We start from the raw sequence: 13,753 nt of genomic DNA, 5'->3' as shown, positions 1-13,753 counted from the left end.
TCTGTCTCATTCTCTCTATCAAAACTTTTAGAATGCCCCTCATACACCTAGGAAAATTCTAAATATTTAATTCAAATGTGTTTCAGATGTTACTGTTTTATTGCAACTATCCAGTTCCAAACTACCACACTCATGACATTTCTGTTACTTCACAAATAGTTAAATAAAGATATGAAAAGCCTTAATGACAAAAGAGTCTTTCAAAACTATGTAATTTCAGTTTCTATGAAAATACTTTATATTTAGATATGGTGATGAAGAAACTAAATCTATTTCATTTCAGAAGTTAAAAACCTCTCTCTTTCAAGTCCAAAACTGAGACAATGAAACTGAAATGAACAGTGGTATATTTTAGTATCAACACTATTCCTGATGCTGTCTCTCTTAGAAAAGTTAAAATTGCATTAGAGTGGTAGAGAAGCTGTTTACCCATAAACATGATATCCAGAGACATATTTATTTGTGCATACTGTGAAATGATTTGCATTTTTGGTGCTGAAGGCCTGTGGATACTGCCTGAAGAAGCAGTGTCTGATGTGACTACGTGATCATTCCTTCTTGACATTGGACAAATGTGATCCCAAAAGTCTTATTTCTTTTTCATTTATCCCTAACCTCATAAAGCACACAGACTGACATAGATAAAAGGGAAGTAACACAAGTGAGATCTCTGGCATAGACACCACCTCCAAAATTTACTTATATTATCTTTGTGTTTGCAGGCATATGGAAGCAGAAAATTGATTTTCAAAAATATGATATCATGACAAAATAGATTTTCAAAAATATGATATCATGTGATCTGTGGCTGAAAGGAGCTTTTACACACATACATATAAGTAATTGAATCATCATAGAATATCCAGAGCTGGAAATGACCAACAAAGGATCACCACAGCCCAACTCCTGGCTCTGCACAAGGTTGCCCCAAGAACCATATGTGTGTGAGCACAGCCCAAATACTTCTTGAACTCTGTCAGCTTGAGCTGTGTCCACTTCCCTGAGGAGCCTGTTCCAACCACTCTATGTATGAAGAACTTTTTTCTATTTAACCTAAACCTGTCACTCCTTTGGGTTGTACCACTGGTCACCAGAGAGATGAAATCAGTGCCACGCAGATGGTATCAAGCATCTAACAAACTAGCAGCAGGACAAATATGCCAGGAGCTGCCCCACATCCCTTCCCACTGAGCCCAGGCACCAAGGGAAGGCACTATAATTACTGCTTATCTGCAGCAGCAGCACCATAATCTCAGAAAGTGATCAGAGGCAAACGTAACTTTTTAGAGGCAAAATGTTTCTATTTCCCCCAGTAGAATGGTTTTTGCACTGGACAGTGCTGTATCTGTGCCTCTGCAGGAATGGAAGAACATCTTAAGGATGGGGAAAAGTCCTTAATAGTGACTTAAAGGCAATCTCTTTGACAGAAATATGGTAAAATTTCACTAAGCCCATTAGTGCTGGAGGACAGGACATTCAGGGAGGGATGTAATTTCAAGGAAGCAAAAGTAAAACACACTGATTTAAGTCTATCTTCTTTATTCTTTCTTCCTCATGTTGGAGTTCCCTGTTTTATGGAACATATTAAAAGCTATTTCACTCCAGAAGTCTAGCTACCTAATGACACAGAAATTAAGTAAAGGTTCATTGTAAATACACTCAAGCAATTTAAATCGTAATATTGTTCACTACTGATAACTGAAGTTCATACAAACATTAAACAAATCCAGTGTTCGTGGAAAATAATTCTTTGCAAGCAGAATGATTCAAAACTGAAAATGCAGTTGAGATACTTGAGAACTACAGAGATCACCTGAGAAAGGCTCTGTCAGCAAGACTTGCACTCAGGAGTCTATTTGGCAGAGCACTTCCCAGAAGCCCCTACAGCTCACGCAGCAGCACAAAACTACTTCATTTCACAAATGGGGATACATGTCTTCACTACAACTATAAAAAAAATTTATCTAGAAAGTAAAAAAAATTTATCTAGATGATCCAGTCTTTCATGAAGAATTGGATTAAAATTTCATGGCAAAACAGGTAGCATCCACAGAGAAAACTATTTTCATAAGGAGGAAGATTCTAGATGGCAGATCTCCTATTTATGCTGTTCTTAGGTTATTCAAAACCACAGGCAAGCCTCTTTTTAAAAAATACTAAAGTGAATGCTTCAAACAGTTAAAAATAAGTATCAGAGGCTCCCTAAAAAATTAAGCACAAAAGAAATTATTAAGAAAAAGACTAGTTAACACTGAGTAAAAACAACAGCCTAATGGTAAGAACACAGATGAGAAGGTAGGCGAAAGCAGATCAAAAGAAGACCTACTATAATGTAAATGTGAAAGTTTGGGAACGAAAAGAAATACCAGTCAGATGTTTCCTTGCACATGGAGATGGAAGAGGAAACTTAGCAGGGGGGAAAAAAGAGAGTTGTGATTTTTTGCTTGGTTTTCTTGTTGTTTTTTTCTTGGTTTGTTTGGTTGGGTTTTTTTTGGTTTTAAGCTTTAAAACAATATAAAAATAAGACCAAAGGGTCACTCAGTTGCTGAAGAACTGAGAGCAATGATCAGCAGTGGACATGAAAACTGAGGACAAATATTGAACGATTCACAAAGGAAGGAACTGCATGTCTTTTTCTCTATTTCTCTTTTACATACTATGCTTTACTGTCACAGTCTCTCTAGACAACTGCAGTACCTCAGCCACAGGATCCATTAACCAACACTGTTCAAATACATGAGTTTAAACACATTCTCACATAACAAAGGGCAGGGAAAGGATTGCACTGGTACCCAGCTTCACAAAGCATCAAGATAATGTGAGAGTTATGACAATTGATTTCACTCTTTTGACAGCCACAACTTTCTTCTCCACCTAAGCATGTTTGTTGCTTTGGATAACCCAGAACATGCCACCACTTACCAACCCACTCAGACAGAGTCCCACAGAGCTATATGTGGGTCTTCAGAAAGAGTCTCTTGGATCTGTTCTGAGTCACATGGTAGAGACTAAATGTCCATGTCATGGTAATACAGAAATGGTGTTATGTTTTAGAAATCATACTAAGCTGATGTTCTGATTTCTGAAAGCACTGGACTCCAAATTCTACTGGGATGATCACAGCGTAGACTATATCAAGTACCTCATTTGTCACATGTCTTTTCAAATAATAATTCTGTCACCAGATAGAATACTATTATTATTATTATTATTATTATTATTAATATTATTTAGTATAAATAATAATAATGGTGTTTATGGTGGTTGTTTATACAATATCCTGTTGATTTTAAATACATTTACAAAACCAGCAAATACATACACCACACAGAAAAAAAGATTCTTCTAAAAAGCCACCATTTTATTGCAGCAATGAAATGTCAGTGATTTATTGCAGCAATGAAATGGCTATATCTGAGCATAATTCAAGGTAAAACAATTCCATGCTACTCGCCTTGATCTCTTTCATGCCATGTCCTACTTCCTGTAGCTGGTGAATTTGGAGAAGGATAGAAGTCTCCAGTGGGGCTTGGCTCCATATTTTCATCTATGGAGATAGTTTTGGGTCTTTTGCTGTTGAAGAATTGTGAGAATTGTCAGTGAATATGATATTCATCTAGTAGTGGCATATAAGCTGTCAGGATCTCTACAAATATTTTAAAAGAGAGTAATTCAGACTACCAAAGCCAAAAAACCCCCCAAAAATCCTGGATATTACAACCTACATTAACTTGCACAGGCAATGTTAATAATATGTGATGCAGGTATGCACTTGTGTTATTCACATGACTAAATATTTCAAAGATAGCATGAAGGGGTAGCACACAGCTACCCACAGCATTTCATGGAACAACATGTTCCTGTAATAATAATAATAAACAAGCTCCTGTAACCTACCAAAGAAAGATTGTGTCATGAAGGTACTAAACTCTGTGCAAGAGTTTAGTGAAGCAAGTCACTGGAAAGTGTTACCAATAAGGCCAAGGTAGAACAGGAACTTTTGTGAATGCGTTAATAAGGAAAAAATATACTTTACTGTATTTCATCAGGTCAAACTCCCCTTTTCAAAGAGGTCCAGTCTGAAACAAACACTTTCCATTTTTGACTAGTTTCATTAAAAACAACAAAAGGCCCATATTTCAAGTCACCATATAAAATGAGGCAGAACTTCAATACAATGGAGGAAAAGTGAAGTTTCTTCATAGCAATATATACTAATATATGCTATACTATACTATACTATACTATACTATACTATACTATACTATACTATACTATAGGCTGTTATACTGACTGCCAAAGAAAACAAGAAAAAAGTTTTAATGGTGTGGTACTAATATTTATTATTATTATTATTATTATTATTATTATTAAGAAGAAGAAGAAGAAGAAGAAGAAGAAGAAGAAGAAGAATACTGCTACTACTGCTACTACTGCTACTACTGCTACTACTTCTATTGCTACTACTGCTGCTACTGCTGCTACTACTATAACTGCTATTGCTCCACTGTGACAATTAATCCATCTATTCTAATTAATCCATCAATTTCAAAAATGTATTTGGTATACTGCCAAGCTGAAAATATGATGGAATGAAATACAGGAACATGAGCAAAATAACTCAGGAGAATCAAGGGCTGGTGGAAGAATACCTCAGCCCCCTGATAGTCCTGTTAAATCCTGTCCCACTGCACAGGCACTTCCTGACTGACTGGGGTGCAGAAATGTGGGACAATGACAGCTCCTATAGTGCTTGTGATTTCATGGTATAGCAGACAGTTTCAGAAAACCAAGGGGCCCTAGGGGTCTGACAGACAGTACATTATCTGATAGTCAGGAGGAAGGCACAGCAGGGCACAGCTCTACATTCGTGGGCCCACCAGCTGCTCCCAAGGGTGGAAATAAGACTTTTTCTCCGATATGGGAGAAGGGAGCATGTTGAACAAGGAGGAAGTCAGTCCCTCAGACTAAATCACCTGTAGCAGGCAAAGGGAGACATGAGAAGAAATAACTTGTAACTATCTCACATACTCCTCCTTTCTTTCAACTCTGTTGGGAATTGCGGCCTGAAAAAGCAAGACATGAAACACAGTTGCATGAGCTGGGCTGTTATGGATGAAAACACCTTGTCTTTATATACCTGTCCTAACACCTTTTCTAGAGGAAACAGTATCTGCCCAAACATATCTTGCAAGACGGAGGTCCAAGAAGGAGCCCTGAATGACAGCCCTTCTGCCCACAACACTCTGAGCCCTGCCAGCATGTTCCCAAGCACATGTTCCCAAGTGCTAGACCTTCCTGCAGCTCAGCAACACTTATGGGATGAGTAGCTGTCCTCCTGGCAGGATGTTTTAGTGGGCACTTCAAACCCTGAACAAAGTTACCACCACCTTCAATATTATGCAAGATGACAGGCAACAATGACAACATTTCAAATAACGAAATTTATAATTTACAAGTCTGTGCAGAGATTATGGCAACATACACAAGTAGCTAGCCCCACAAAATCAGAGGAAATTAACAAAGGAGTTGTTGCAGACAGGATTTGTGAGTTAGCACTTGTTTCAAGTGTTTACCTGCTTGGTGGTGAGGACAAGGACCTCTGTAGATTTACACCCGAATTCATATCATGGTAATATGGCTGGCTTGGAAGCTCACCAATTGGGAAGTTAACTCCACTTCCTTGGGTTATGGGTGCTGAAAAACATATCATCATAAGAAGTCAGAGATAATCTTCTATCTTCTTAGTTATCTTTTCTTTTTTAACACTTGGAAAAATATCAGGATGTTACTACAAGTCCCTAATTTTCTGCTGCTTGTGGAAACCAAGTACAGACAAGTTGCATCAATGATTATGCATCTAAAAAGTGAATTGTCTACTGTAGTACTTACTTAGCAGTTATGCAGATAGAATTAATTTATTTTATAAGAGATAACATGGAATCACCAATATGGAAAAGATAATAAAAACCTCAAGCAGTATAATTAATGAGGCCGGGTTTATGAGGACAGCTAGTATTATTTATTAAAGAACTGAAAAAATGGAAATAAGAAACTCAGATACACACTAATTCCTTTTCCTTAATGTTAACTCTGATGTACTAAAAATAGCCTGCTGTCTTGACAGCCTAGTTTTCTGCCTTCTTTTTCTTTCTCCCAGTGCCACAGGTTCTGCTTTGCATATGTGCACCTACATGCAAATACACCCAGTCAGTGTTACCTTCACCTCCTTAAAGGGTCTGTGTACCATACAGAGTCTGGTAATTCAAGAATAAATTATGTATTACATTTTGTGGTGTATTTACCTTTGTTCATTGTCTGTGCATTGTGCATTTTAACTACCTTTGGCACTTAAAAGAATAATTGCACGTTGTGTAATGTATTTGAAGGTTTGTATTTTTCCTGACAGTTTAAGTACAATTCTGTTGCGGCTTGAGGTTAAACAAATGCATGGTAAGAAATCCCACAGAAACCACATCCTTTAATGCTTATTATTAGAAGTATATCACGTATAACAGCTCCATAATGCACAGTTTCATAGCATAATTGCAATATTGTTTCTTTTTAACCTGAATGGCCTTATACTTTAAAATGTACTTAACCACCTGACAACAAAATGAAAGCTATAATTCACACATCCTTAGCCTTCTAAAACAGCAAAACCATATCTTCAGCAGGCATGAAAAAGGATATGTCTTAGCACTGCAGGATTGCAATGCTCACTATTTTGCTGCAGGATTTAACAAAATTTTAGTTGTTAAAATATTCATTTCTGACCACAGAAAATGAAAAAAACAATGTATCTGAAGCCCCGGAAAGTTAATTAAATTCCTCAAGCACCCTGACCCTGCATGAGTTAACACCTGTGCAAAATATGGACAGACATTTTAGAAATTTTGGAAGCCTCTTTGGCTTTGTCCTCACCTCACCAGAAAAGTGATTTTTCTAGACCATTCAGTTTTTACAATGTTGTATCATGACTGTGGACACTTCTAACTCAACTTTCAACTATTCTTCTTTACTTCCTAATGAAGTCTTGAGAGAAATACTTTAATAGTGTTGATAGTAAAGGGAGAAAAGAAAGGGTCAGGAAGCAATGCAAAATGAAAATGTGGACATGTTTTATGCTAGACCATTATAAAAACTGTTAGATGTCAACAAAAGAGATCTTCTATTCTTTTTGGTTTTTCATTCTGCAGTCAAAGCTTCACCTGTACTTTAATATTTAATATTTATGAAGATTTTTACATTTTCATGTGTGTAATATCTCTGATGGCAAAACAAGAAAATGTAATTAGAAATTCAGTTACAGCCAATGCTAAGACTAAAAGAAATACAAATATTTCATACATTGTTGATCATCCTTTATATCCATACTGCCATTTTTATTTTAAGAGCTAAAAATTAAAAATAAAATTTAAAAAAAAAACCTAAAAAAAAAATCAGATCTTTTAGCAATACCCAAGGATGTGTAGGGCACCCTTAAAAAACTGTTAAGTCTAACAATGGAAGGTTTTGCAACATATGGTAATTTTACTGAAACATCAGACCACTAGGTGTGCAGAGGGAGATCTAACAAATTGATTCCATCTTTAAATATCAAAGAGATAGAGGACCTATTTGCTTTATTACAAACATGTGCAGAATGGACTGTTATCCTGTAGTAAAATATATCAAAATTGTGCAGGGTTATAGGCATTTCCTATGCATCTTATGTCTTGCAGAGAAAAAAGTTAAAGGAAGAAACCTTCACTTGATTATAGCAGGCTTTGGACACAATTAAACACAAAGGTTTACTTACTTCTTGACACCCTCACAAGTTCTGACACATTGAATACTCCGGATTTCACAAAACTGTCCTCAAGGTACACTGAAAAAGACCACAGAACCATAGTCAGTACAATGAGAAGATTAATAAATAACTATAGATAGATTTATACACCAGCTAACAATGGTATTAACAGAGTCCCAGAACAGTAATACACAGATCAAAGTGCACCCAAAGCTGATCACAGGATCTAATGTGAGCTGAAACTGAGGCAAAGGTGCAAAAATTCTTAAGGATCTGTGATAGAGCAATTTTTAAAAAGAATATGAAAACTAACAAGCAATATACTTAGTCCCTAGCTATCCATCAAAAAAGTGCCTGAAAACTAGTTTCTTTTACTAATATCTGGAAATTTAAGTCAGTATTGAACTACAACCAGTAAATATCAGCTGGAGAAGCAATTTCCCCACAGAGCAGTTGTGTCCTTGCATATGTTTCTGCTAAAGAGGTTTTTACTTTCACCTTGCTGATTGTGACTTTGCAGTACAGCCTCTCTTACCAAATCATTATCTCGGAGGCAGATGAGGGGTTTGCAATTATTTCCAGGAAAAACAGGAACTGAACAAAGCAGCTGAGCTATTCAGTGGGGTGTGTTTTATACACATGCTGAATTGTATATCTAGAAACCTGTTTTAGAAAACACATATTATTGTTTTGGCCTGTATTCACTTATTCTAAGAAAAATGTATTTGATAACTTTCTCTGCTGTGAAGTTCAGCCATAAGTTGAAGTATTGCTGTGAAACAGCAGCTGATGAGACTTATCTCAGCAGTGTAACTAGTAACCTTATGCAAAGAGAGCTAAGAAACCCATGTTTCTGTGGAAGCCTCACATCAATAATCACTGCAAAACTGTATTAGTGAATTTGAGATTACATTGCATTATGACCTTTTATAGGTAATAATAACAAGTATTTGCAAACAAAAGTATTTAGATCTATACTTGGTGCACATTGCTGCTTCAACAGTGTTACTTTTTAATTTCTTTTCATGTGAGACAGTGCACTAAGACTTTCCTACTGTGGCTACTCTAGTCTCTTTTTGGAATAAACAGTTTTTTTCTTTTGGAAATAAACTGTCAATTTTCTCTTCCCAATGGCTGAAGGAGTAAAGTTATTCTAGATATCTTAATTAAGAAAACAAATAAACAAAAAGTACTGGAAAATCTACTGATTTAGAAAACAGTGGTTTGATACTATTCTCTTTGGATTTTTTTGTAAACTGCTGCTTTTATCTTCAATTGATTTAGCAAAAACATGGCCACTATAATGAGTAAAGTAACTGTAAAAGCAGTACACTTTACCTGAGAGGTCTGTCCTAGGCATATCTGGAGAAACCTCTACTCACTTTCCAGGGTCAAAAAGAGGGCAGAGGCAAAAAGTGTGGTTTCCCCTGCTAAATAGTCTCACAGAGCTGTCTCATCCAGTGCCCCTGGTATTACTAGTGCAAGTATAAACAGTGCAGCAGAGAGCATTAGCTGAAAGAATAGGAACCCATCTGACCAAGCACATTTCCCAACATTTCTGTTTCGCTGTCAGACCTATAGGAGAGTGTCAGTCTTTCCCAGCTGAGATCCATCCCATGACCAATCACCATGGGTGCACAGAGCACTGAAGGCCTGGGGGATCATCCTGAACAGTGTTCTGCCAATGCAGTCATCTTCTCATCTCCCAGTCAATGCCACTTCATACATTATTCCTGCATGACTTTTTTCCCTCTAGTAGCTCTTCAGGTCTTCCTCCCTTTTTAATTCACTTCCTTTCATATTTCTCTGTCTCTCATTTTAAACAGACTTTCTCCATATTCATTACTTTCTCCTCTCTTACCATCCTTCACCTGGATATTGCCAGCCCATCTGCAGTGTCTAAGAAATTAAAGATTTACCCTTAATTTTATGCATTCTCTTGCACTGTTTTTCCATGGGTTTTTTTGTGGATGAAAAACATGACATTGCTTCTGAAATATTCACTTCTTTATTTGCAGAACTTGGTATGCCCATATAACAAAAAATTCAAAGAGTAAATTTTTACTTTTCCTTTCCTGCTCAGTTATTGTTTTTTAATCTGAGATCAGACAAGCTGGACGAATGCTAGTAATTCCTCAAGCAGTGGCAATCTCTCTGCTTATTTCCTCCAGCAGGAACAATCTAAAGTACTACATGGAAGGGAGATTTCCAAAGAAAAAATGTTTTCTTGATTTTAGTTGGCTCATAAGTAAAGTGTGGCATAAAGCCAGGGTACAGCCAGGCAGCCAGCTCTGAAGCTGGTAATGAGACATGACTGAACTTCTCTGCTGTTTATCCAAGCACAACTACTTTGAAGCACAACGTCTCTCATTCAAGCCAGACTAACTTGAGAGGAGCTCTAGCCAAGTGTAAATTAATCAAGCCATCATTATAGTAAGAACAAGACCCAAGGTTCATATTAAAACAAGAAAAAGCCTATGTTTGATGTTTTGTGTAAGAAGACAGATGTGTACATGTGTTCATGCACACACACCCAGACATATATGTTTAATCTTCAGTCTACTCTCACGGATTCTTAGTTTTTCTCACTGACAATATTGAGAATAGATACATAATATAAAGAGCAATACAGTGTTTCCCTCCTTGTGATAATTAAATGGGAGAAGGAAAATATTTTGCCATCAAGTGGTACCACCATCACTCATCCCCTCACAAAGGATATATTGTTGACTGATGGGAGGAACATGTCTTTCACCCAGGTTCCATCCTGCCTTGGAATGGCCAAAAATAATGACACTCACAAAAGTGAGTGTCACTATAAAGTAGTCACAGATATATGCAAATGCTTTGGTTGGCATAAGGAAAGAAAGGGAAACTGAAGCTATTTTCAATCTCAATCAACATGAAAAACCACTTGAATTTTTTCTCTATATATTGTGACAAATTACCAAAGCATCAATGCAAAAATAAACAATCAGTGTCATAGCACTGAGCAACTTCATCCTGAGCTTCATGTTCCAACAGGGAAGCTGGACTCCAATGCTGAGTCTGGGTGCATGTTAAGGTCCAATACCAGTGAACTTCAAAAGTTTCCCCTAGTTATGAAGATAACCTGTGGTGGGTGTGTTACACAACTGTTACCTGGCTCCCAGCTGTACAAGAGGAAAATATCCTGTGCCAATAAATTGCTGTAATTTGTTGTGGAAACATACATTCTATGTAAGGCAGAGGTTAAAGAGCAAAACTGTACATAGAAGGTAAGCAGTATAGGACATTTCTGTTTATGTTGTGAGATACTGCCTTTTACCTAATGAAGCTGATCACACCACTGAGTAAGAGTTAACTAACATTTATTTTCACATTATTACACTTCATGCAAGATAAAAATATGTCATTTATATTAATATACTTCATAGAGTATAGGCCTTACTGGTTTTTTTATTGCCCCTTCCTAATGCACTGTTTACATTAATATGTTAAAGAGCCCTAAATTAGCACTCTTGGTGTGTGCTTCTGATCTATTCAGTACAGACATTAATGTACTTGATATGTCTATTGTATTCCTCACAGACAATTTACCGTATCTTTTGATGGTCAGTGTAACACTTTGCTGTCTTTATCATTCAAACCTAACAAAAGCATTGAGTATTGTTTTTTAATAAAACTCATCCTGCCTGAGAGATGGCACTCTAAAATGCGTATTACTAATTGTCATCATTCTTAAAAATCTGATTTCTACAAAAGGAGAACGTCTGACGAAACTGCTGTAGTGAGATCTTGTATAAAGAGTCAGTAACTTCCAAAACCATACATAAGAGTGTATGGTTTTGGAAGTTACTAACTCTTTTACATAAGGAGTTTTTTTTACATTTTCTGCTAGTTTTTGTACATGGAGACTATAAAATCTTTCTCTCTTTATCTTTTTTAAAGAAAACTCTCCCATGAAAAATATTTTCCATACAATTCCACAACGGCCAGGCCAGTGGCATCAACAATGAAAGAACAGGTTAAGCCAAGTATCAGTTCTGATCAAGCTCCCATATGTATATGGGAGGTTCCTCCTCAGTAAAGGGAGAAACTTTCAGCAAAGCCTCCAACTGCTGTAGAAGCTACTGCCCTAGTCCTTGCACCTCGCTCACTCTGCTTCTGCACTTTGCTTTGTACTGTGGCTTGAAAAGATGAGTTACACGTGCAACTTTTAACTGTTCTAACCATGCAAAAAGTTAAAGGGTGAAGGGGAAATAAAGGGGAAATAAAGTAGTTACAACTGACTGAAAAATTTCAGTTTGCTGAAACAATTACTCTAACAAGCTTGTTCTCACATTACTTTAAAGCTTACTCGTGACATTTAGCTTTGAAAATTTTTAACCGATCTTTTTATGTCTTCTGATTTAATTGTGCTTTTATGAATAGAATGCCTGTTTATGTTCTGCTGCATATTGGCTACCACCTAACCATAAAACTGTTTCCTGGTACAATTACAAATACAGTTTTCTCATTGATACTACCTTGGCTTTGAGCAATTTATAAAAGAAGGGTGAGGACCCAACCAGTACTGGAAACAATTTGTATTAATATACTTTTATTTCTGTTTCTTTAAAAAGAGGAATTATAGAATAGAAAATGGACTTACTAGCAGTAAGAAAAATACATACAACATCAGGAGGTACCGTGAGAAGAAAGGCTGAAAATTCTGGTTTATAGCAGACAGCTGTACATAAACTTTAAGTTATGCAGGGGAATGCTGCTAGCTACAGCTTTGTACAGATACTATTTACAGTCAGAATTGGTAGTGAAAAATTAGTCTCACGTTGTTCTCAAGTCAAAATACAGTCAGCAGACATACAGTTTCTTTTCTTGTTACTGCATGCATTTTGAAACCAGTATCTGAAAAATACTACCAGAAACAGGCACTTCCGAAACAGAACATCTTAAAGACGGATATGGGTGGATAATATTTGCCAAGAAGTGACAAAGATTTCAGTGATGACATCATTGAAACAGTTGAACTAAGGTCTGCCTAGAGAATGAGGCTATTTTTGTTATCACACAACATTCTGCAGTCATGTAGCATACCCACAGCTTGGTTTGGGCTCCTTTCCCTGAAGGTTGCCATAATGTCATGGCTGGGACAGGATACAAACTTGCAAAAAGACCCCCTGACTCCATTGAACTTTTAATACGATTTGGAACTAAAAAGCCAAATGTGCCATTTTCAGAAACAAATGAGATATTTGACATCCTCAAAATTATAGCCAGAATAATAGTCATCTGTGTCGCATTAATTTGAAGAAGTAAAAACCAGGTTTAATGGATTCTGAAATCCATGGCTAGAATTCAAGAAGTGAGTTGCCCTGAAATCTAGCAAGAAACAGAAAGGATCAGTAACACATATGCATATTACTTTCTGTTCCAGAGGGTCTCAGTATATACCAAAACTACAGCAGAGATTTAAGAAAAAGTTGTGGGAACTGCTTTCTAACAGCTACAGAACTAGTCGATACCAAAAGGGAATTTTCTGATGCCAAAGCAGGTTTCTGGACTTATAATTGATAACATAAGAGTGTTTAGTAAATTCTTTCTCTGTGCATGCTTTGAAGTAAAACCATCCCATCCGCCATTGAACACAACTGCATCTGAATCAGCAGGGGAATTGATCACAGCATCCTTTATTCACACAGCAGTTTCATAAAGGACAGTCAATGCAAACAAGAATGTAAAAGTTATCCTAAACCAGCAGACAGTAGTAATTACCCACACCAAATTTCAAACCATTCTTAAAGGCCAAAAACTCTTTATTTTGGAAAGCAGGGCTGTACAACCTGCGCAGGTCTATGAGTGCCAAGACAGTACAGCTGGGCACTGACCCCAGAATGCCCCACCCAACCTCCTCCAGCTCATTCCTGGGAAACTGATAAAAAAAGTATCATCTCTCAACCTCTGACATTACTAGTTCATAGA

At 36.8% G+C, this 13,753-nt stretch overlaps 1 protein-coding gene across 9 annotated transcripts in view; it reads right to left on the bottom strand.

The window, feature by feature from the left end:
• NFIB (nuclear factor I B) overlaps nt 1-13,753 on the bottom strand; it is a 170,113-nt gene that overhangs the window by 53,583 nt on the left and 102,777 nt on the right. For all 9 annotated transcript variants that reach the window (XM_059873347.1, XM_059873339.1, XM_059873340.1 and 6 more), the window contains exons 4-6: nt 7,802-7,870; nt 5,577-5,697; nt 3,455-3,573 (exon numbers count right to left, since the gene is read on the bottom strand). In XM_059873347.1, coding sequence (XP_059729330.1) covers nt 3,455-3,573; nt 5,577-5,697; nt 7,802-7,870 — 309 coding nt within the window. The remainder of the gene's footprint in view (nt 1-3,454; nt 3,574-5,576; nt 5,698-7,801; nt 7,871-13,753) is intronic.

Source organism: Haemorhous mexicanus, chromosome Z, assembly GCF_027477595.1.
Source record: "Haemorhous mexicanus isolate bHaeMex1 chromosome Z, bHaeMex1.pri, whole genome shotgun sequence".
NCBI classification, from domain to species: Eukaryota; Metazoa; Chordata; class Aves; order Passeriformes; family Fringillidae; genus Haemorhous; species Haemorhous mexicanus.
Note: the sequence above shows the minus strand (reverse complement) of the source record. Positions and strands in the feature narration are given on the sequence as shown.